At 47.3% G+C, this 26,150-nt stretch overlaps 1 protein-coding gene across 6 annotated transcripts in view; it reads right to left on the reverse strand.

Annotated features, from left to right (window-relative positions):
* LOC119965742 (cadherin-12-like) overlaps positions 1 to 26,150 on the reverse strand; it is a 722,197-nt gene that overhangs the window by 244,945 nt on the left and 451,102 nt on the right. For all 6 annotated transcript variants that reach the window (XM_038796516.1, XM_038796515.1, XM_038796521.1 and 3 more), the window contains one exon: positions 12,584 to 13,012. In XM_038796516.1, the coding sequence (XP_038652444.1) occupies positions 12,584 to 12,817 (234 nt within the window). In that variant the 5' untranslated portion in view covers positions 12,818 to 13,012. The remainder of the gene's footprint in view (positions 1 to 12,583; positions 13,013 to 26,150) is intronic.

Raw genomic sequence — 26,150 nt, forward strand, 5'->3', positions numbered from 1 at the left:
TCCTGGCCCGTGTTCTTGCAAACACCCTATTAACCAAGGTTCGTGCCCTCCCGCATGATTCGCCTCCCAGCCGGTCACCTGGTCTGTGGAGCCCACCCCCTTAAAAGCGGCTGCCCTACCACACTATGCATCGCCCAGGAAACTCATGCAAGTATGCCTTGTGCAGATGGGGGGCAGTCCAGGTAAATAAGCAGCAGAGAGATTTAGAGGTTGTGCATCAAAAACTGCAGAAACATTTGAAGAAATTTAAACGGAGTGACATTTCATTGTCGATCTGACATCAATCAGTTACCTGTAGAGTTACTCAAATCAAAAGTAACAAATTAAATCTTACACCGTAGTTATGCTGAAACTTTGGAGGAAAAGTGAAGGTATAATCGGCTTCACATATGTGCATATATATATATATATATATATACAATATTAAATTTCAGTGCCTTTAGGAAGCACATTTTGTTAATTTATTTAATTGTCTCTTTTATCTATGAAGCATCTACAGCATAGAAACAAGCCATTCAGCCCCAAAGCTCTATGCTAGTATTGATGCTCCACATACCCTTCTGCCCCTTTATCTAACCCCATCAGTATATCTTTCTATTCTTTTTCTTTCACTGGCTACAAACCCAGCTTCCCCCTAATGCACCTTAACTATTGCTTGTAGCAGTGATTTCCGAATCACTTTCTGGGTAAAGAACTTTCCCGATTACCCTGTTACATTTTTCTTTTTAAATTATTTTGTCATGTGAGAGTACCTTTAAGAAATGGGTGTTTATAAATGGGTGTGTATATAAATATCTGTAGTGAGAGTACCTTTAAGAAATGAGTCTTTACTACTGCTATGATGTCAGAGAGTGGATGGAGCTGGGTTGTCTGTCAGCTTTTTACTTTTGTTTTAGGCTATTTGCTGCAGGGTGTGTTTGAGTTTCGTTTTCAGTGTTGGAGCTGAAGATAGACAGAGCAGGTGTACTGTTGATCTCTCTGCCATGAAAAGACTATCTCTTGGTCATTTGGTGAATTCAGAATTATAATTGTTTTCAGTGGTGAACGTAAACCTGATGTGCTTCTGTTAAAAGGTGTTTCTTCTGTCTTGTGGATGCTGTTTGGGAAGTTATTAAGGATTGCTCAGTGTTGTATTCTTTGGGGGTTGTATTTGAACTGATGGTTGCTAAGATGTTCATTGCATGTTTCAAAAAGGTTAACTTGAGTTCATAGAATAAACATTGTGTTGTTTTAAAAATTACTTTTCCATTTCTGCTGTACCACACATGTAGAGTGGGCCGTGTGCGCCCCATACCACAATCTATTAAAAGTTATGGGTCAGGTGAACTCCATGATACACTTTGGGGTTCTCTAACCCCTGGCCCATAAAAATTGACTATCTTATATTTAGGACCCCATCTCACCCACAAGTGGCGATGGCACCTCATCTATGCTATACAACACTTTCATAATCTTGAAAGTCTCTATCAGGTCACTCCCCAGGGAGTTTCAATCTGTTTAATCTTTTCTGATAGGTATAACCTCTCATTTCAGATCTCATTCTATTTCATTTCTTTCCCACCTTCTCCAGTGTCCCTATATTCCATTTCAGCAATGGAAAGCAGAATTGCGCAGAATACTCCAAGTAAAATCCAAGCAAGGTTTTAGAAAAGTTTAACTTTTGCTTTTCAATTACTAACCACTATACTTTGCTTTTTTTTATGGTCTTTTTTCAAATTTGTAACGTTTTTCCCCCAAATAAGGGGCAATTTAGTGTTACCAGTTTACCTACCCTGCACATCTTTTTGGATTGCGTGGCGGTTGGGGGTGGGGGGGGGGGGGGGGGGGGGGGGGGGGTGGGGGGGGGGGGTGTTGAGACACACACATGCTAACACGGGAAGAATGTGCAAACTCCACACGGAGAGTGACTTGGAGCCAGGGTCGAACCCGGGTCCTCGGCGCCATGAGGCAGCAATGCTACCTATTGCATGTTTAATGGTCTTTTACCATTATAACGACATTTAGTGATTTGTACACCAGATCCCTCAATTGCTTTTCCCCACTTAATCGTGAGTTTTCCATCATCTCCTCATCATTCCAGCTAAAACATCAAATTTATCGAATTAATTCATGAAGGTTTGCGCAGTACGTGCCACATCTTGGGGGGGGGGTACCCCTCAAAACTCGAGATCGGAGGTCAACAATCTGCAGACGTTGCCCTATGGACAGTCACTGGGAGGTGTTTGAAAAATCTGAAGACATTGATTTTCTTGAGTTTCTCTCTTCTCGGGCAGGGAGGAGCGTTTTTGAATGATGGCTCTTCCTGGTAAACTTCCAAAACACAGCAAAAGCTTGCTGCAAAACTCAGTCTTCGATTGAGTGGCCAACAATTGCAGTGATTTGATTTATAATACAGATGAAGGGAAACATCATTTTTAACAGTCAGAAAGGGATGTTTAATTATTTGTCGGAATTTTCCGAAGGATGATTCCCATTTACTCCGACGTCGAGATCTGGTCCGCAATTTTCAGGCACCTTTGACAAATTTTGCCCTCCCCCCACTTGATGAAGACAGTGTTGTGGCTCGAAGCGTCTGATTTCCCGCTCTCAGAGATCATCCGCGCACTTCAAAAAAACAGCTTCATAGCACTTGCTCTCATTCAAACCAGGAAAATGGCAGGGAGGAAACCAGCTGCTCGATCCAGGGAGGCAACCCACCCATATGCTGGATATGGTGCGGAGAGGCAGCAACCAATACATCCTGGGGTTGGCAGGGGTTCTCCAGCAAGGTCACGAATCCCACCTGGAAGATGGCCGCAACACTGGCCAAGAGAACGGGTGTGCAATTCAGAAAAATACATGAATAATGCACTGCGATCAGCCAGGGTAAGTGCCCTCTCTCTCCCCTCTGCACTCCACCATTCCGTCACCTCTCCGAATGTCACCTCGCTCCCACATGCTGCCACCTCGCAGGGCCCCAGAACCCGACCTCCCACAAGCTTCCTCACACACCCATAGGCAGTCTTCACCAGAGCCCCTCCCAGCTTAGGCAGGGTGCCCACACATGCCAGCTATCATCAACATCTGACTGACCAGGCATCCCAGTTCTCATTATCCCCATTTGTTTCCCTGCAGGAGTAACCAGCCCACAACCTTCACGAGTGAGAGGAGACAGGCAGTGGGATGCCTGAGCTGGGAATCTTTACAAGGAGAGAGGGTCCTGGAGCTTGCAGGAGAGGAGCTGAAGTGGGGCCTACGCTGAGAGTGAGGTGGGTCTGTGGGAGAAAAGTGAGGAGCAACTTCACCTTGATCCTCTTGGACAATTTCAAGCAAGTTCTGTGTGTTTCAAACATTTGATCATGCCATGTGCTAAATCCGTGTCCCTTGCCTTGCAGGAGCATCACCCAAATAATCTGGCCCATCTACCAGCAGTGTCCCACAGCTCACCCTCGACAAGTCCTAGGACGAGATCTCAGAGGAGGACATGGATGAAGTGTCACAGCTTCATCCATCACTGCAGAGACATACATCTTGGTGGGCGAAATTGGCAGACAGGCATCTGGGTCACTATCTGGTGAGCACTACACATCTTCTGATGCACATCAGGTGGAGGCAGGATCATCCCTGGGATCGGACAGTTGGAGATCTGCTGAAGTTAGAGACTGACAGGCATTGGGGTCTAACACAATGCCTCTTGATTCCATGTAACCAAATGTTTATCCCTGAACCCTGAGTACTCAGCGCATTCCTTGACTTTCAGACTCTGGGCGGCTTGCATTGTTATGGGTGAACTCTCAATGGCCTATTAGTTTGACGAGCATGAGTGTCAGCAATGTTGAGAGAGCACAATTACTTTCTGCCTCAGGGGCAGGCAAAGCTAATCGGCTCCCTTCTCACTGAGACTGCATCATTCAGAGATCTCCTTGCTGCCATGAAGCTCTTCACTGAGGCCTCCTGGACAGCCACGAAAGAGTCTGTGCCCACATCACCCCTCATCCAGGCTGGGCATCGTGTTCCATTCGGTTTCGGGGGTCTCATCCCCCCACTCCGTGGCCCGCAGCCACAGCCGCCTCATGCCCCATGCCACAGGGAGCAGGGTAACACAGCCGAACAGCGGGCAGACCTCAGGACCACCAAACCGACCAGAGTCCTCCTGCCCCGGACACTGCCCAAGCACCCGCTCCTCTCTGCTCTGCCCGCGTGGATTCTCTAGTCCTCGATGGCGAGAGTGATGCCCACCTCCTTCCTCCCTCTCGGAGGTCATAGCACCTGGTTCCATTTTTTAGAAACAGCAGCAATTCACGCCAGGGTGACGTCATGCCTGATAGATGTGAAGATATGCTGACAGTTGAAGATGTGACGTTAATCACACTAATTGCATGATAATCGATTCAAATCAGGTTCGCGCCTTTGGCCTCGTGCGAGGTGTGGCAGCCGTTAAATATCTTTGGGCAGGTAGCACAGTGGTTCGCACAGTTACTTCACAGCGCCAGGATCCCAGGTTCGATTCCCGGCTTGGGTCACTGTCTGTGCGGAGTCTGCACGTTCGCCCCGTGTCTGTGTGGGTTTCCTCCGGCTGCTCCGGTTTCCTCCCACAAGTCCCAAAACACGTGCTGTTAGGTCATTTGGACATTCTGAATTCTCCCTCCGTGTACCCGAACAGGCGCCGGAATGTGGCGACTAGGGGCTTTTCACTGTAACTTCATTGCAGCGTTAATGTAAGCCTACTTGTGACAATAAGGATTATTATTAGATGCGGAAATGTAATTTGTTTTGGAGGGTTTGGTAGGTTATACTGCCTGCATCCCTGATTGGTCTGGTAAGATTAGGAGCTGTTCTTGAATTATCTTTCAGTCACACAATTAATTGGAATCTTATACCAGCAGCATGCAAAATTTATTTGAACATCCGCATCTTAAAACGCAACAATAAAACAGCGTTGGGAACATTAACTTTGCAGAAATGCATTCTGTCGCTGATGTAGAATTTGATTGTGGCATTGAATTTGATAAATTTTGCTCTTATCATTAATGTGCACATTAATGCTTTTCCAAGATATAAGACTCATGATATACATCCACCGTATGTATCACTGGCTTTGAATTATTTAGCGAGACTTTAGGGTGAGAGCTGAGAACAGTTGATGTCACGTTGGTTGCGAGAGTAATTGCTTTTGAATAGGTGCACGTTATGATGCTGCTAAGCCTGCAGTCTGTAAAATTGATTGCACATTTGTAGGACTGTGCTACCAGAAAACAGATGTAAGATCCCGAAAGCTTGAAAGTGGATTTCCCCCAGTTTGTATATTACAATGTGAATAAAATGTTGCATTTTCAATGTTGCAATAGCGGTGTTTGAGCTTTGCAGAGTTGTGGAACGCATTACTGATAATTAGAAAGTAAAGATGGAAAGGCAAAAATCTTGATCAGCAGTCACAGTGTGGATTGTCTGAGATATTGGCTGCTGAGTAGCTGGCCAGCAATGGGTACCAGCCAACCAACCAGCTCCAGAGAGCGAGGCCTCAGAGATTCCCGGAGGCAGCTTGTGGAAGGGCCAGTTGGTTGTATATTTGACTCAGAGGAAAGCAGAGGTGACACGAGTTTCGAAATGTGCAGCAGGGGTATTGACGGTTCTTTAAATCATCTCAGCGATCACAAGGGGCGGGATTCTGTGATCCTGAGGCTAAGTGTTGGCGCCGTCGCGTTTCTCGACGGCCTTAACACGGCCTCAGGATCAGTAATTCTGGCCCCTACAGGGAGCCAGCACGGCACTGGAGCGATCCACACCGCTCCAGCTGCTGATCCTCACGTGAACTGGGCGCTGCGGGGTATGAGGATGCGCAGTGGCACTGGCGCCAACCCGCGCATGCTCAGTGGCTCCCTTCTCCGCGCCAGCCCCAATGCAGCATGGCGCAGGGCTACAGGGGCCGGCACGAAAGAAAGGACGCCCCCAGCGAGAGAGGCCGGCCCACCGATCGGTGGGCCCCGATCACGGGCCAGGCCACATCACAGGACACCCCCCCCCGTGTCAGACACCCCACCCCCCCTTCCATCCACCCACAGGCCGCACCTGGACCCTTCCATGCCGAGGTCCCACCGGCTGAACGGCTCCAACGGGACTCGGGTTTTTTACGACGGACGCTCGGCCCATCCCGGGCCGAGAATTGGCGGGGGGCCTCTCCGACCGGCGCCGCGTCAACCACGCCAGCGCCAATGGTGCCGATTCTCCGCTCTGCAGAGAATTGCGTGCCAGCATCGGGGGCGGCGTGGCGCAATTCGCGCCGGTCGTGGGGATTCTCCGGCCCGCCCTGGGCTGAGAGAATCCCACCCAAGAGGTCTGCACGCACACTTTCAGCTCAGCGTCTAGCCCATCGGTTAACTTTAACCCCGCATCCACACACTAGCTTTGGCAATCCAGCACAGTGAACATAGATCATTTGCCAGACTCTCTTAATTACATATCAAGGGAACAATTGAACAAGATGCCCTGCATTTTTACAGAGAAAGAGAGGCTCTCTGCTCTCGTCAAAATGGCACCGGAGGCCTGAATATGGAGTCCGACCCCTGAACTTGGCCCCACAATGTTTGCAGAGGTGGAGAGAAGGCAATGCAAGCTGGTTCTAATTTGCGTAACTGCGGTTCACAGAAGCAACTGCATGTTAAAGTGCAGCTGTCTCAGACTGACCGGATTTTCATTTGGGGGACACACTTTAGACCTGGTAGGAGGTTCAAACTTACTAGAGTTCATTGGAGAGTTAGGCTACCCTTTTTGAAATGGACCAGTCTGGTGCCTTTTGTGGGAGTTCAGGTGCCATTTTGGAGTGGACAAGTGCCCTTTGGGACTGTTAAAAGTAGACATGAATGTGCAGAAGAAGTGAATGAACATAGTGGAACTGTCAGGCTCTCTTGAGCTGTCAAGGAATTTAATTCCCCTAGTCTTCAAATATTTGATCAACCTGTCTGTATTGTTGAAAACAAAAAGCAGTGCTCGCTATTTCATTCTGTCTATTTTCAACAACACCCCAGGACCAAAAATCCAAACTTCCAGAGTGTTTTCTCTCGGGTCAGGTTTGCTTCCTCTGCTTTTAAAATAAAACAATCCTAATTTCCTGAATCAAAAAAAATCACAATCCCATATCCACACCTCGACAGTAAATGACAAAGGCCATCCTTACAAGAATTTGGCAAAAAAATAGGCCATACACATACTGCTTCGAATAACATGATTACTACTATAGCTTGTGTGAAACTTGGATGGAAGATGACCATCAAAATATCCCTCAGTGGGGGCAATTTCAACTTTCTCTGACAGAAAAACACGGTCTATGTTGAATTAACTATCCATCCTTAGCACTGCCCAAATTTTCAATCCATTGAAGTTAATGGAAAATAAAATTGAACAAGCTGTGCAATGGATGGCTAATCAATATTGCCTATGTGAAAATTGCACCCCAGTGAATATGAAGTATCTTTCTTTACTAATGAGGGGAGAATAAAATAGCCTTTACAAGAAAGCATGTTTAGTGCTTGCAGTGGCACAGTGATTAGCGCTGCTGCCTCACAACGTCAGGGACCCGGGTTCGATTCTGACCTCGGGTGATTGTCAGTGTGGAGTTTGCATTTTCTCCCCGTGTCAGCATGGGTTTCTTCCGGGTGCTCTGGTTTCCTCTCACTGTCCAAAGATGTGCAGGTTAGGTGGATTGGTCATGATAAATTGCCCTTAGTGTCCAAAGGATTAGGTGGGGTTACTGGGTTACGGGGCTAGGGTGGAGGCGCAGGCTTAAGTAGGGTGCTCTTTCCAATGGCCAGTGCAGACTCGATGGGCCGAATGGTCTCCTACACTCCAGAAATTCTATGTACACAGAATGAAACAGCTAATGAGTCACAGAGAACTCTCAGTGTTGTCTTTAATGCGACTAACAAATAGTCAAGCAATCATCTGATTGCAAAATTCTGATCAAATCCTCATGTTGGTCTTTCCCTCTCCAGCCAGCACCCCCCCCCCCCCCCCCCCCCCCCCCCGCCACCCCTAGAATTCTCTGCATTCCTTTAATTCTAACCTCTTGAGCATCCCCAGATTTAATAGCTCCACCAGTCCAAAGACGTGCAGGTTAGGTGGGTGGATTGGCCATGATAAATTGCCCTCAGTGACCAAAAAGGTTGGGAGAGGCTTATTGGGTTACGGGAACAGGGTGGAAGTGAGGGCTTAAGTGGGTCGGTGCAGATTCGATGGGCCGAATGACCTCCTTCTGCACTGTATGTTCTATGTACCATTGGTGGCGGTGCCTTCAGTTGCCCAAGCTCTGGAAACCCCTCACCAAAACTCTTTATCTCTCTCTCATCCTTTCAGACAAGAATTAAAATCTACCTCTTTGACCAAATTTGTGTTAACTGCTCAATATTTCCTTACGTGGCTCAATGTCACATTTTATAATGCGCTGTGAAACATGTTGGGATATTTGATTTCATTCACAGAGCTATATAAGATTGTTATTTTGACCACAATAGATAGTTTGCACACAGCATATTGGTTGCTGAAACCAGTTTTCTGCTGGGGTTAGTTGAGGGAAAATTGCCATTAACCAGGAATGTTTCTGCTATATTGCTATTAAGGTAAATAACAATTTATTTTGAAGAAAGTACTCTCACTGTAAATAAAGCACGGGAGTCTATTATCTATTTCTCTCTTGCATTGTGTCCAGGCTAATGAAAGAAACAGCGAGCCGTAAGTAATGAAATAGATCACGTTGGTGAGTTCCATGTGAGTGAACAGCTCAGAATTATGTGACCATAGAATGGTCAGGTTTAATGCCCAGATACTGGGGAAATAGTAAAGTACAGACAAAGACATCAGGGTGGATTTATACAGGCTGTAGAATGATGAGGATTGAGCTGGAGGGAGAAATTAAATTGTAAAGTACCTTGAAGACTCGTCAGTGACCAGCACCAATTGCGGCCACCAAGTAATTTTGAAAAGCTAAACAGAGGGCATGAGGCACTGTATTCGGATATTCTTTTCAGAATTAATTTACGGGATGTGGGCGTCGCTGGTTAGGCCAGCATTTATTGCCCATCCCTAGTTGCCCTTCTTGGTGGTGAGTTGCCTTCTTGAACTGCTGCAGTCTTTGAGGTATAGGTACATCCACAATGCTGTTAGGGAGGGAGTTCCAGGATATTGCTCTCGCGTCAGTGAAGGAACGGCGATATATTTCCAAGTCAGGGTGATGTGTGGCTTGGAGGGGAACCTCCAGGTGGTGGGGTTCCCAGGTATCTGCTGCTCTTGTCCTTCTAGATGGTAGTGGTCGTGGGGTGGAATGTGCTGTCTATATGTCACCTCAAATTTAAAATTCCCATTCTTGTTTTGAAAGCCCTACATGGAGTTTTCCCCTCCATATCTCTGTAACCTCTTCCAGCCGCGCAACCTTCCAAGATCTCGTGTCCACCCAATTCTGGTTTCTGGACCCTCCCAATTTTAACTGATTGGTCGCCATGCTTTCAGCTGCCTGGGCCCCAAACCCAGGGATTTCCAACCTCTGGCTCCGGGTTTAAGAGGCTCCTTCAAATCATCCTCTTTCGTCAAAACCTCCAGTCATCTGAACCTCCAGTCATCTCAGTCATCTCCTTATGAGGCTTGGTGGGAAATATTGTTCAGCAACGGCAGCACGGTAGCATTGTGGATAGCACTGTGGCTTCACAGCTCCAGGGTCCCAGGTTTGATTCCGGCTTGGGTCACTGTCTCTGCGGAGTCTGCACATTCTCCCCGTGTCTGCGTGGGTTTCCTCCGGGTGCTCCGGTTTCCTCCCACAGTCCAAAGATGTGCAGGTTAGGTGGATTGGCCATGATAAATTGTCCTTAGTGACCAAAATTGCCCTTAGTGTTGGGTGGGGTTACTGGGTTATTGGGATAGGGTGGAGGTGTTGACCTTGGGTAGGGTGCTCTTTCCAAGAGCCGGTGCAGACTCGATGGGCCGAATGGCCTCCTTCTGCACTGTAAATTCTATGATTCATGAACTCTTCTTGGAAGTGCCTTGAGATGTTTTACTATGTTAAAGGTGCTATATAAATACCCGTTGTTCTCTTTAAGGAGTCTTGGAAGGTCATTCCTTGAATTTGTGCTCCCAAAATTTAGTCGTACCTCCTGGGGATTCTGGCACAGCGATCAGCTGAGATGGTTACATTCCTGACTGACTCAAACTCATGGTATGTGTGTTCCTGACAGGTGAAGCTAGCTGGTTGCAACATGATTTCATAAAACTGAATCCACATTTTGCAGAAGTCAGGAAATAGATCCAAAAAGCACCGCAAGATGTTTTAAACCAGCGTTTTATCAGGAGAACTGTCAAAATAAAACTTCAAAGATGTGATTGGTTTTTATTGTGGCGAGAATATGCTTGAAAAAATTAAAGCAATGATTCCCAACCTTGACTAATGAGAACTGCAAAAGGCCAAGTTGAATCATGGGAAGTATATATACGACTGACAACGGCCGGGATTCTCCGGCCCGGCGCCAGGTTGGAGAATCCCCGGGGTGGGGGGGGGGGGGGGGGGGGGGTGCGAGAATCGTTCCCCGACACCGGCTTCACCATTCTCCAGCGCCGTTTCTCGGGCACCCGCGGGATTCCCACCACGCCGGTCAGGGGCCGTTGACAGTGCCCCCCCCCCCACACCCACGCAACCCCCCCCCCCCCCCCCCCCCCCCCACCCCCCCATCTCCACCCCCCCCCCCCCCAATCCCCCCACCGGTGTGAATTACTCACCTCCCACTCGGCAGGACCTGGAAGGTGTGTCCTGGAGGGGACGGCAGGGGGATCTGACCCCGGGGGGTTCCCCCACGGTGGCCTGGCCCGCGATTGGGGCCTACCAATCGGCAGGCGGGATGGTTCAGTGGGAGTCTACTATACTCCACGCTGGGCCCCTGTAGGGCTCTGCCATATTGTCCGGGGGCAGGCGCGGAGGAGGGAATCCCCGCACATGCGCGGAAATGCAATGCGCCAGCCGTTCAGCGCCGGCTGGAGCTGCGGTAACCACTCCAGCAGCAACCTAGCCCCCTAGAAAGATGAGAATTCCTCACTTTCGGGGTCCGTTGAAGCCGGAGTCGTTGGCACCGGTTTTCACGTCAGCGTGGGTGCATAGCCCCATTATTAGAGAATCCCGCCCAATATGTTTGAGTCAGACATCTTCCCTGGCTGATTAGAAATGTTAATCCACTTCTTAGCTGGAGAAAGGAACTAGATTCTCACCAACAACCACCACAGAACTTTCTAATTTTCAGCAGGATACACTTGACCTGCTGATTCCCATGTTTCTGGTGCCAGGATTGGCTGTGTTTCTGTCTGGTTGGCAAACCAGCGTGTTATCGAAAACTGATCCAGATCCACTTGTCGTGGAAATGGAGTTTTGAAGAATACAGTGCCCCCCGAGGATTGCCGAGTTGTTGTTCATTTTATTTGATCCCTCCCCATGTCAAGACTTGAGGCTCTCATTTAGAGCTAACTCTCGAAAAGATGAATTAAACACAGTGGGAATAATTTTCCCAAGTATGCGCCGACGATGGCGAAGATTTCTCCATTAGCAATATTTACACAAAAATTATCTCCGGCTTGTGCAAGTATGTGGAAGCAATTTTAATAAGGGCTCAGCCATCATGCTGATTCTCAATAATCGCTACCCTTTGTGAATAAGAGTGAGCATATCCTTACCGACAAAGAATTAAAATGTGGATGTATCGGCTGTAGCTGACGCTGCCAGCTGCTGCAAGAAATTCTGGGAATAAAATAGAAAATTCTGTCTAAGTCCAGTGGCTCAGCCCAGAATCTCCAGGGGGAAAGGTAGATTAATGTGTTGGTGGGGCTGTTTATCTGATGACATGTTAAACTAATTCTCTTTCTCTTTCAGATACTGACTGACCTGTTCTGCAGAAGCAGAATTTTCTGTCTCTTATGTCAGTGCACATAACTAGATATAGAAGATAAGTTGAAGGAAATCATCCAGATGTATGAATGTTATAATGACAAGCAGGACATTGTTCAGCCCACGACTATATTGAACAGCATTGTGGAATTCACAAATTCCTGCTTCAGGGTCAGATTATGATTCTGACTCAGAATAAATGTTTGCTTCAATGTCAAGTTCCTTACTTTGTGCTGTTGACTAAGCGGCAAAAATGCAAGACAATAAATGAAAGCAAGGAGGCATTTAAAATAGACTTTCTCAGGTTTGCTCCTGATGGATAAGTACTGTGACACACACTGACAGTAGAGTAATATGCAGCAAAGGCATCGTTCAAACAGTCAAATATCTGTGGATGAAATATTACAGTACTAGATGGCCGAGAAATGTTGAAACAACAAATACAAATTAATATCTAAATAAAATATTAACAGATAAAATAAATCTGAAAATTATTTTCTCATGCAATGCTAATACATATTATTTGATGAAATTAGCTGGTTTCAAATTTTGCGCACAATAATTAGCAAAGATCTAAATTAAAAGTTATGTTAATCAAATATGAGAAAGATTTTTATCAAATGTTACTAATTTCATAAACTCAAAGATCTTTGCCAAATGATGATAATTCTATCGAGTAGCAGTAATGTATTTTACCTTTCCCACATACTGAGGTTCTGACCCCATATATTCCTCCAGGACGAAGAACTGGTTCCAGATCCAGCCACGCCGAACACGTTGGAGTTTCGGAACTCCATCCCCTGAAAGCTCAATTATGTTGTCACTGCCTGTGTGTGCTGAACTCCTCGGTGACAATGATTCCAGAGGAGTTAGAAGACCCTCATTGAGCAGAATCCAAAGAAACAGCGACAAACAATTCACAGTCAGCATTTGTGTCTGGCAGAGTACAGCTCAACATATACAAGAAAACAGATCCCAAGACTAGATGGATGCTTCCAGGGTCATGTAGACAACCGGGTCTCTCCAAAGCTGTTGAGTTCACAACTCAGATGCAAGAGATCTTCTGTGTTTTATAAGTATGCTGACGTGAAGTTCCATCCAATATGTTCAATTCCACTTCTCGGCCTGTTAAGAAGAATTTACAAAGTCATACATTTACACAGGATACATTTATTAAACTAAATGTGTGGCTTGCAGTTATTTTGAGATTAACGATTACAAATGGAAGTATTGCACAGATGAGTAGTAAAACGCGCACATAAAACATTCACAGGCATTTGTTTCTATCTCCTCTGAAGTTGCAGCTCCAGAAACACACAGGTAATTAGTCTGTCTGTTACTCTACCCTCTCTGCTCTGCCAGGTTCAATACACCTCACAGTGGTCCAGCCTCAGTGCAATACTGCTCTAGTTTGGTCATGTAGTTCGGCCGTCCTGCTGGCTTTGAATGCCTCTAGATCAGATTGATTCATTTGGAAAGCATGCCAACACTAAACATCATTGAGCACTGCAGTCAAGCTATGTGGGTTACCAGTCTATGTGACTGTCAAAGCAGTGGACCAGTCCAGAGAGTTATTCTAATATGACAAAACCCCTTTTCTAATCAATAAATTTCATTAACTATGATCCAAGGCATTGCGATAGGAAAAAAAAATATTCTCTTTCATTATTTAAGTTCCATGTGAAACACAGTTAAATAGAACGGCAAACTTAATTATACATTATTATTTCGTTGACACTGAGGATATAAGAAATGCCAAAACCGTATTAATGCATTGGAACAGTGTCTAAAGGCTCCACAACTGCCTGAAAAATAAATGGTTTGTTCAGCTCGCAAAGAGTCCATTCCTGGAGTGCAATTGTTTTTAGCAAACTTTGCTTTTACCTATTCCACCAGAGCAATCTGCTGTATCTGACTTCATCAGCGTAATTATTGGAGTCCACTTCTACTGCCTTAATGTTAAATTTACCTTTGTATCCAAAACCATCATTGATAATCACTGTGGCTGTTACCAGGGTTATATTCTGCAACGGGTTGGACCCGGTTGTGGGTAAAGTAGGTGTAACCAATTGCGAACAAAATGTTGGAAGTCAGAATTCTACCTATTTAGTGCTTCGCAGGTTCTGTACAGGTGGTAAAAATGGTTGCCAATGATATGAGAATACGTAGAGATGAAACGGGCACTATCAGGCTGGTTCAACTGTTGAAGATATATAATAGCCCACAAAGCCTCTCAAAGCATTTTATCACAGTTTTGGTCAGGTAACTCTTGAACTTTCTGACTCAATTAACTCTAATTGCACCCTTGACAATTCATTGCAAACATTCACCCTCCCTCATCTAAGTTTGAGCTTACTCTTCTGTGATTTCTATGAAAAAAAAACATCAGATGTATTCGCACTTATCTTGTTTTTCTGATTTAGGAAATTAACCTTCAAAACGTGAATCAGGTGGTCACAAAATTACTCAATGGTTAACCCATTTTGTTTAGTCATGTAGTGCTGGTGCCCAATGTTGTTTACGGAAGTGTGTTTCAAAAGTCCATCTGTAAGATTTAAAGCAGCATTTTCAGTTCAATTCCAAAACTTTGGGGGGAATGGTCACATGGGTGGGCACATGCGATTGGGTGAGGGTTTGTTGCAGGAAAAAATCCGAATATGTCAGGAAACCTACTCCAACTTCCAAGGCAAGAGCCAGGAAGTCAATCCATTCCGAGGAGACAGGTTGACATTTTAAGTTCATTCATAAGGCCGTCCGCCTCTGTTTAAATCGGATTCGTCAGATTCACACAAGGTTACCGAGTAAGGTCCACTTGAGGAAGAAGGTGAGTCATTTTGTAGCACTGCTTGGGAGTCTGGACAAGCAGAAGTGCCTCCCACTGGCCCTCCCCATCCCCCAATCCAAAAGGTCCCTGGGCGTAGAGATTGGACCATGAGTCCTCCACCCCCAAGCACCGACCCCCACAACTCAAAGAGAAGCCTGTCAATCAGGCCGTCCAGATGGAGAACTCATCAGGGACAAGCGGACACAACTCCACAACCTGTGGGAAAACACTGACCTCTATGTTTCCTGCCTGAACCTCCACACCTCCCGCACACCCCACCAACATAAATTGCCCCAATAAATATCCAGGCCTGCTTTTCTTGTTTAATTTGCCATTTCTTTCCTGCAATCCGTTATTTTGCCAGAAAACATTATATCAAATGTTCAGACATTGATATTTTTTATTATGGCCACAATCTAAATCAATACCAAAAAATGGCTTATCTGCCCGTTACGCCTTTGCTGTTTGTGGGAGCTTGCTGTGTCTAAATTGGCTGTCATGTCTCCCACAGTGCATTTCAAAAGAACTTCATTGGCTGTAGCTTTGTGACATCCAGTGGCTGTAGAAGGTGCAAAATAAATGTATTTCTTGATCAGGATGACAATCTTTCCCAGGAGAATCCATCTTTACTTTCCTGCCTGGATTCGGGGGAATGAACAATTGGAGGGTTGGCACCAGAAACTGGCAATGTTTCACCCAGAATTTCTGGCAAAGGCCAACTACCTGGTAAAGGCCACGCTGCACATGGCTGCAAGGCAGTGGATACTCAGGGGCAGAGATTTGTTACCTAAAGTTGGACGCCGACAACTGTCATGTCCCATAGGGGTGGCACTGCCAGTGACTATAACACTATGCCCTCAAGTACTCATTTCAATTTCCTTTCACACAAGTTCCAATACTGTCCTAAGAGGAGCAAGTGGAAAGTCGACCCAACCTCCCCATTACCAATTGCTTAATATTGACCTTACTGAAATTTGATGCAGGAACAGTTGCTTATTGACATAGAAGCACGCTTTGAGATTCTATGCATTTTTGTTCATCGGGAAGGTATTGTTAATATGCCATTGCGTTTCCATTTGGGAATGAAATTAAAGCAGTTGTGGTGTGGACCAGTTTGCAGAGCTCAACCCGGGATGGTGGGAACGTGGAGCATGGAGGATATCGGGATAAAAGGAAAAGTCTGACTGAAGACATCACGCTGAGCCTGCTATTGAACTTACTAACAACACAGCCAGTCTCAGCGAAATATGGACACACATGTGCACAGACACGCACACACATGCATGCTCACACCTGTGCACATACATGCACGCCTAGACACACCCGGCTAACTACCAGACCCGCTGTTTACAGAAACTGACCCAGACAATGCGCCTTACCGAGATACAGAAATCATGCCCATTGCTGGCACACACCTGGAGACTCCTGCTGAGAGCAGGGAATGATGATATGCAAGAATAATGACGATACTTGCATCGCCAGGGCGGGACTGATACTCCAATTGGATGATTCAATTTAATATGTCGAGAAATCAGGGTCAGACAGAGAGACAACGACACATCTCTCAAGGACAATGTTGCTGCGGCCAGGAAGTGTCATTTGGTCAGTCACAGAAAGTCGTACGGAAGAACCCATTCAGCTCCTGAATGTGAGTTAGGATTAGGGTAACTAACTGCTGTTGAGGGTAGTGGCAGCACGGTAGCATAATGCTTAGCACAGTTGCTTCACAGCTCCAGGCTCCCAGATTCGATTCCCGGCTTGGGTGACTGTCTGTGCGGAGTCTGCACGTTCTCCCCGTGTCTGCGTGGGTTTCCTCCGGGTGCTCCGGTTTCCTCTCACAGTCTAAAGTTGTGCAGGGTAAGTGGATTGGCCATGCTAAATTGCCCTGAGTGTCCAAAAAGATTAAGTGGGGGTTACTAGGTTACGGGGATAGGATAGAGATGTGGGCTTGAGTAGGGTGCTCTTTGTAAGGGCCGGTGCAGACTCAATGGGCCGAATGGCCTCCTTCTGCACTGTAAATTCTATGATTCAATGATCCTATTTCTTGATGGTTCCATAAAGGTTCTCCATACAATGTGGAAATTGCATCCAAAGTTGTTTCACGTCATTTTGACACTCATTACAGGGTCCAGACCTCAGGGCAGTGAGACCCCCTATTTATAATGTTACAATAACCAAAATAAAGTATTTCATCAGCATTCCTCGACAGTGCAGCTCCAACATTCCAGTCAAAACAAAATAGAGATCGGAAGTGGAGAAAAGAGTCTGAGGTCTTCTTGCTCCTTCCCCAGCTCAGGTACATCAATAGGTAGGTTTAAATCTGGGAATGTGGCTGTTTCCCCAGAACTGCCGCCTCTTCCAGATGTCAGTGGTCAATTGAACGCAATGGAGATTAGACAATTGCAGAGTTATCAGAAGTCCTCTGATCCCAGGTAGTTTAGTTCATTGGCAGATCTTGGCCATTCTTGAAATCTTGCCTCTGGAAAGCTCGAGGCCAAGGAGACCATTCACGTTTGCTAGCCCAGTCCAGCCTTGCACAGTCTTGTATTCTTGCCCCCAAAGCTTTCTGCTGAGCGGCAATAGGTCAGCACTTCTCGTATCCTCAGCCACATGATCGCAGGATCGATGCTGACTGATGAAACAGTAGGAGGTGGAGTTGAGGGGGGGCCATTAATGGAGATGAGCGATGTACTCAACACTCCCGAATTGCAGATGATGTAACCTTGCTAAAATTACTGTTTTGGAGACTCCCTGTCCACACAGAGCTTTTATTCAAACCTATACCACGGAACCATAGAATTCCTACATGCAGAAGGAGGCCATTTGGCCCATTGAGTCTGCACCGACCCTCTGAAAGAGCAACCTACCTCGGCCCACGCCACCGCTCTATCCTCGCAATCCCATAACCCTACCTAAACTACACATCTTTGGACAGTAAATAGCAATTTAACACGGCCAAGCCACCTAACCTGCATATCTTCGGAATGTGGGAAGAAACCGGAGCATCCGGAGGAAACCCACGCAGACACGGGGAGAACGTGCACACTCCGCACAGGCGAGTCTCCCAAGATTTTTCTTCATTTCGTTTGTCCTTGGGATGTGGGCATCGCTGGGCCGGCCCAGTATCTGTTGCCCATTCCTAATTGCCCTTGAACTGAGTGACTTGCTGCGCCATTTCAGAAAGGGGGGGGGGTGTCAAGAGTCAACTACATTGCTGTGGGTCTGGAGTCACGTGTGGGCCAGACCGGGTAAGGACGGCAGATTTCCTTGCCTAAAGGACATGGTGGGATTCGAACTTGGGACTCCAGAGCCTCAGCCTGGTCTCTGGATTACCAATGCAGTGACAATACCACCATGCCTCCGCCTCCCCACTCAAAACAGGATTTACACTGGCGAAACCTCGTTTTGCGAACATTCTCTTCTCCTCCGTCGGCGTCACAATCAGCTTCATGCCGAGAGATGGAGTGGGCCCAATGACCGTGCATTAGCACAGATTCCAACAGTCACAAACCGCTTCATTCCGTTGATTCCTGGTTCACTGTTTGTACTCGCTCCACCGATGTGACGTCACACCATCCGGAATCATGACTGGTTTACAAAAATGGGATCCAGTCATGATGACCATGCCGAGGTCTCGGAGGTGACTATGGCCAGGCAGTGGCTTGGCACAGGCCTCTGCCGTCCTGCCACTTACTCCTGGCACTGTCTTGGCAGTGCAAGGATAGAGCCGGGGTGAGGCCAGAGGTAGGGCCCAAAGGGACCCCCATTGGTGTGGTCCCCATTATGTTGTGGGAGGGGGTTTCTAGAGGGAGAGCTATTATGCCTGCAAATCAGTGGGCCAGGGGAGAGGGCAGAGACTTAGACAGTTCATGGTTCTCAGATGTCAGTGAGGATGGGGATGGGGGGAGGTAAACAGTACATCCTAATGCCTGCGTAGTGTATGTGTGTGTGGGGGGGGGGGGGGGCATTGACACAACCATTGAGTGCTGAGGGATGGTTCACCTTGTTTACCTGGTATCCCATTGCCTGGAGGGGGGTCGGGGTGGGGGCCTTTAACTTTACTTTGATATTGGGGCACCCATTTCAAATACCTCTAAATCCTATCTTTTCTGACGAGCCGTCGACCACCCCCCCAGGTCGACCACCCCCCCAGGTCGACCACCCCCCCAGGTGAGGGGCGTAGCTTGTAAATCAGAAGAGTGTGAGAGAATGTGTAAGGAGGTGGCAAGAGAGAAGAAGGATTAGTTATGGGGACACCATCACCTCTGATGGTTTCAGCCCCTCTGATGGCCCCAGCCTCATCAACGGCATCTCAATCGTGTGCAGGACCATCTCCCCCAAGCAGTCAGCCCACCCAGCCGTGTATCTCCTCACTGGTGAGCTCTCACTGCCTCCCTTCAGCACACTGCAAGGGGGAGAGGAGTGTGCCAGTGTGCCTGGTGCACAGTGGCGTGCAGAGGGGGGGGGCCGACGGTGCGCTGGCCCCGGGCATCGATTGGATGGGGGCAGCAGCGTGAAGAGAACGGAGCACGCACCGCGGTCGGCCAGAGCGCGCCTGCGCACCGCGGGCGGCCGGAGCGCGCCTGCGCACCGCGGTCGGCCGGAGCGCGCCTGCGCACCGCGGGCAGCCGGAGCGCGCCTGCGCACCGCGGTCGGCCGGAGCGCGCCTGCGCACCGCGGTCGGCCGGAGCGCGCTTGCGCGCCTGGTGAACAAAAAGGGCGCGAAATCTCCCGAATCAACGGCAATCAATGCCACCATGGGTGAGTTTTATTTATTCTTTATCTTTATCTTTTGATCCATTTTTAAACTCTTCTCTGCACCCTCTCTATAGTTGTCAATTTACTAAACTGTCGTGCCCAGAATTTGACATTTGGGCCAGGGGCACCCATTTGGGACAGAACCAGTATTTTATGAAGATTCATCATGGCCTCTTAACTTTTGCCCTCTTACCCTTTATACTTAAAGCCCAGGGTCCTATAAATGGGAGATTCTCAGAGACAGGGGCAGCACGGTAGCATGGCGGTTAGCATAAATGCTTCACAGCTCCAGGGTCCCAGGTTCGGTTCCCGGCTGGGTCACTGTCTGTGCGGAGTCTGCACGTCCTCCCCGTGGGTGCGTGGGTTTCCTCCGGGTGCTCCGGTTTCCTCCCACAGTCCAAAGATGTGCGGGTTAGGTGGATTGGCCATGCTAAATTGCCCGTAGTGTCCTAAAAAAGTAAGGTTAAGGGGGGGGGGCTGTTGGGTTACGGGTATAGGGTGGATACGTGGGTTTGAGTAGGGTGATCATTGCTCGGCACAACATCGAGGGCTGAAGGGCCTGTTCTGTGCTGTACTGGTCTATGTTCTATGTTCTACTTGACTGCAAGCTGCTGGAGCTCGGATCTTGAACAGAGCTTTATATCTGGATTTGGGGACCCTTTATGCACTGGCATAGTGCACAAACAGGCCCCACATGACCAGGGTTTTGTGAAGAAGAAGGGATCTGGAAATGTGTCGACTGTGAAAATTATATTTGTGGAAATTGGGTGAAGTAATGCCGTTGTTTGATGAGACTTGGTACTAAAGCTTTAGAGAAATGAAGATGGAATTTGATTTGAAGAAGTTCAACGTTTTGAAGGATATTGTGGCTGAAATGAATGTGATACGTGCTGAATGGGCTGACTGAGAAATGTGTGAGATATGTCTTTGTATCTGCTATGTGTAATTTATCGGTCATATTATTGCAATTTTCCTGTTAATTCATGTTTAATTTACGTTGATTTTGGTGTGATTGCTAATATAAAAGTGAAGTTTTGTATATTGGTCTTAGTTGGGTTGTTTGTAGTTTGTTTCCACAAGGGTCATAACAGTATTTCCATGACGTTGCTGCTCTTATCCTTCTCCATGGGGGTTGCAGAGGAGGGAGGCACAACTTTCGAGACATAACATCTCACCCATTGCTGCAAAGCAAAATGACTGAAGAAGAGAACAATATCCCCAGAATCCGAGCGCTAAGGGGAAATTGACTAACTCTTACAGCGCAATTTAACCTCAGGCAGCCGTCCTATACCTTAGAGATGACCTAGAGGCAGCTTGGGGCCTGTCGTGAAGGTGAGTGAGTGCCTTTAAATTTGCTTACCTTTCACCGGGAGCAGGGTTTGAGGGAATATCAGGTAAGCTCTTTGTTTCTTTTTCTTCTTGTTTTTTTTAAATCTAGAGGTGATGTCAGGGAAGGCAGTACAATGCTTCTCCTGCAGAATGTTTGAGGTGAGGGACGCCGTCAGTGTCCCTGCTGATTTCATCTGTGGGAAGTGCACCCAACTCCAGCTCCTCAAAAACCGTGTTAGGGACCTGGAGCTTGAACTGGATGAACTTCGGATCATTCGGGAGGCAGAGGGGGTCATAGATAGGAGCTTCAGGGAAGTAGTTACACCAAAGACTGGAGATAGATGGGTAACTGTAAGAGGGACTGGGAAGAAGCAGTCTGTGCAGGGACCTGAAGCCATGGGGTACGGGCCTCTGGCACGGAGTCTGTCCCTGTTGCTCAGAAGGGAAGGGGGGAAAGGAGTAGAACATTAGTAATTGGGGACTCAATAGTCAGGGGCACAGATAGGAGATTTTGTGGGAGCGAGAGAGACTCACGTTTGGTATGTTGCCTCCCAGGTGCAAGGGTACGTGATGTCTCGGATCGTGTTTTCCGGGTCCTTAAGGGGGAGGGGGAGCAGCCCCAAGTCGTAGTCCACATTGGCACTAATGACATAGGTAGGAAAGGGGACAAGCATGTCAGGCAGGCCTTTAGGGAGCTAGGATGGAAGCTCAGAGCGAGAACAAACAGAGTTGTTATCTCTGGGTTGTTGCCCGTGCCACGTGATAGTGAGATGAGGAATAGGGAGAGAGAGCAATTAAACACGTGGCTACAGGGATGATGCAGGCGGGAGGGATTCAGATTTCTGGATAACTGGGGCTCTTTCTGGGGAAGGTGGGACCTCTATAGACAGGATGGTCTACATCTGAACCTGAGGGGCACCAATATCCTGGGGGGAGATTTGTTAGTGCTCTTTGGGGGGGTTTAAACTAATTCAGCAGGGGCATGGGAACCTGGATTGTAGTTTTGGGGTACGGGAGATTGAGAGTATAGAGGTCAGGAGCACAGATTTGACTTCGCAGGAGGGTGCCAGTGTTCAGGTAGGTGGTTTGAAGTGTGTCTACTTCAATGCCAGGAGTATACGAAATAAGGTAGGGGAACTGGCAGCATGGGTTGGTACCTGGGACTTTGATGTTGTGGCCATTTCAGAGACATGGATAGAGCAGTGACAGGAATGGTTGTTGCAGGTTCCGGGGTTTAGGTGTTTTAGTAAGGTCAGAGAAGGGGGCAAAAGAGGGGGAGGTGTGGCGCTGCTTGTCAAGGACAGTATTACAGTGGCGGAAAGGATGCTAGATGGGGACTCTTCTTCCGAGGTAATATGGGCTGAGGTTAGAAACAGGAAAGGAGAGGTCACCCTGTTGGGAGTTTTCTATAGGCCACCTAATAGTTCTAGGGATGTAGAGGAAAGGATGGCGAAGATGATTCTGGAAAAGAGCGAAAGTAACAGGGTAGTTGTTATGGGAGACTTTAACTTTCCAAATATTGACTGGAAATTATATAGTTCGAGTACATTAGATGGGTCGTTCTTTGTACAATGTGTGCAGGAGGGTTTCCTGACACAATATGTTGACAGGCCAACAAGAGGCGAGGCCACATTGGATTTGGTTTTGGGTAATGAACCAGGCCAGGTGTTAGATCTTGAGGTAGGTGAGCACTTTGGAAACAGTGACCACAATTCGGTGACCTTTACGTTAGTGATGGAAAGGGATAAGTATACCCCGCAGGGCAAGAGTTATAGCTGGGGGAAGGGCAATTATGATGCCATTAGACATGACTTAGGATGCGTAGGTTGGAGAAGTAGGCTGCAAGGGTTGGGCACACTGGATATGTGGAGCTTGTTCAAGGAACAGCTATTGCATGTTCTTGATAAGTACGTACCAGTCAGGCAGGGAGGAAGGGGTCGAGCGAGGGAACCGTAGTTTACCAAAGAAGTGGAATCTCTTGTTAAGAGGAAGAAGGAGGCCTATGTGAAGATGAGGCGTGAAGTTTCAGTTGGGGCGCTTGATAGTTACAAGGAAGCGAGGAAGGATCTAAAGAGAGAGCTAAGACGAGCAAGGAGGGGACATGAGAAGTCTTTGGCAGGTAGGATCAAGGAAAACCCAAAAGCTTTCTATAGGTATGTCAGGAATAAAAGAATGACTAGGGTAAGAGTAGGGCCAGTCAAGGACAGTGGTGGGAAGTTGTGTGTGGAGGCTGAGGAGATAAGCGAGATACTAAATGAATACTTTTCGTCAGTATTCACTCAGGAAAAAGATAATATTGTGGAGGAGAATGCTGAGACCCAGGCTATTAGAATAGATGGCATTGAGGTGCGTAGGGAAGAAGTGTTGGCAATTCTGGACAAGGTGAAAATAGATAAGTCCCCGGGGCCTGATGGGATTTATCCTAGGATTCTCTGGGAAGCCAGGGAAGAGATTGCTGAGCCTTTGGCTTTGATTTTTAGGTCATCATTGGCTACAGGAATAGTGCCAGAGGACTGGAGGATAGCAAATGTGGTCCCTTTGTTCAAGAAGGGGAGTAGAGATAACCCCGGTAACTATAGGCCAGTGAGCTTAACGTCTGTGGTGGGTAAAGTCTTGGAGAGGATTATAAAAGATACAATTTATAATCATCTAGATAGGAATAATATGATTAGGGATGGTCAGCATGGTTTTGTGAAGGGTAGGTCATGCCTCACAAACCTTATTGAGTTCTTTGAGAAGGTGACTGAACAGGTAGACGAGGGTAGAGCAGTTGATGTGGTGTATTGGATTTCAGTAAAGCGTTTGATAAGGTTCCCCACGGTCGGCTATTGCAGAAAATACAGAGGCTGGGGATTGAGGGTGATTTAGAGATGTGGATCAGAAGTTGGCTAGTTGAAAGAAGACAGAGAGTGGTAATTGATGGGAAATGTTCAGAATGGAGTTCAGTTACGAGTGGCGTACCACAAGGATCTGTTCTGGGGCCGTTGCTGTTTGTCATTTTTATAAATGACCTAGAGGAGGGCGCAGAAGGATGGGTGAGTAAATTTGCAGACGACACTAAAGTCGGTGGAGTTGTAGACAGTGCGGAAGGATGTTGCAGGTTACAGAGGGACATAGATAAGCTGCAGAGCTGGGCTGAGAGGTGGCAAATGGAGTTTAATGTGGAGAAGTGTGAGGTGATTCACTTTGGAAAGAATAACAGGAATGCGGAATATTTGGCTAATGGTAAAATTCTTGGTAGTGTGGATGAGCAAAGGGCTCTCGGTGTCCATGTACATAGATCCCTGAAAGTTGCCACCCAGGTTGATAGGGTTGTGAAGAAGGTCTATGGTGTGTTGGCCTTTATTGGTAGAGGGATTGAGTTCCGGAGCCATGAGGTCATGTTGCAGTTGTACAAAACTCTAGTACGGCCGCATTTGGAGTATTGCGTACAGTTCTGGTCGCCTCATTATGGGAAGGACGTGGAAGCTTTGGAACGGGTGCAGAGGAGATTTACCAGGATGTTGCCTGGTATGGAGGGAAAATCTTATGAGGAAAGGCTGATGGACTTGAGGTTGTTTTCGTTAGAGAGAAGAAGGTTAAGAGGTGACCTAATAGAGGCATACAAAATGATCAGAGGGTTAGATAGGGTGGACAGCGAGAGCCTTCTCCCGCGGATGGAGGTGGCTAGCACGAGGGGACATAGCCTTAAATTGAGGGGTAATAGATATAGGACAGAGGTCAGAGGTGGGTTTTTTACGCAAAGAGTGGTGAGGCCGTGGAATGCCCTACCTGCAACAGTAGTGAACTCGCCAACATTGAGGGCATTTAAAAGTTTATTGGATGAGGGCATAGTGTAGGTTAGATGGCCTTTAGTTTTTTTCCATGTCGGTGCAACATCGAGGGCCGAAGGGCCTGTACTGCGCTGTATCGTTCTATGTTCTAAAGATAAAGAGGTCAGTGAATAGCTCTAGAACGGGTGCAACTACGTTTTCTATAGGTTTTTTGGTGATATTTAATGAAATATTTACGTGGGGCTTTGGGGCATACAATCAAGATTTGCCCCGGGCATCACCAGACCTCTGCACGCCACTGCTGGTGCAATGTGTTTGTGTGATGTGACATTCATGGTCAAATAGCCAGCAGTGTGAGTGAGCTGCAAGATGTGGGTGTTGAGCTTTCAGCAGTACTAAATGTGCAAGGGTTGTCATAACCGGAATGGGAGTAGTGCACAGATTCACCAGCCCCACTAATCCACAACTCACAGCAATAGTGTAAATGTTTAATTCACCCACCAGGGTGGCCATTAGTTTTCTTTTACCATTGCTTCAGCTAGACCCAGAATAAAAGACCAGGCGCACTGCAATAAACTCAGAAAAACTATTTGAAAAAAAAGTTAAAAACTGGTAATCCTGAAATGAAACCGTTTACCCCCTTTTAAAACAATCCCAACACACACACACACACACACACAGTCACAGTCACAAACACACACAGACACACACACACACACACACACACACAGCCACAGTCACAAACACACACAGACACAGACACACACACAGACACACAGGCGCACATACACACACACAGTCACAGTCACAAACACACACAGACACACACACAGACACACACACACACACAGGTGCACATACACACACACAGTCACAGTCACAAACACACACAGACACACACACATACACACACACACAGCCACAGTCACAAACACACACAGTCACAGACACACACACAGTCACAGACACACAGGCGCACATACACACACACAGTCACAGTCACAAACACACACAGATACACACACACACACACACAGACACACACAGTCACACACACACACATACACAGACACACACACATACACACACAGTCACAGGCACACACACATACACACACAGTCACAGACACACACACAGTCACAGTCACAAACACACACAGGCACACACACACACAGACACACACACAGTCACACACACACACATACACAGACACATACACACACAGTCACAGACACACACAGTCACAGACACACACACATACACACACAGTCACAGACACACACACAGTCACAGTCACAAACACACACAGGCGCACACACACACACAGACACACACACAGTCACACACACACACACACACAGACACACACACATACACACACAGTCACAGACACACACAGTCACAGACACACACACATACACACACAGACAGACACACACAGACAGACACACAGAGTCACAGGCACACACAGACACACACACAGTCACAGACAGACACACACAGACACACACAGACACACACACACTGACACACACAGACACACACACACAGACACACACAGTCACAGTCACAAACACAC

The sequence above is a fragment of the Scyliorhinus canicula genome, chromosome 5 (genome assembly GCF_902713615.1).
Source record: "Scyliorhinus canicula chromosome 5, sScyCan1.1, whole genome shotgun sequence".
NCBI lineage: Eukaryota > Metazoa > Chordata > Chondrichthyes > Carcharhiniformes > Scyliorhinidae > Scyliorhinus > Scyliorhinus canicula.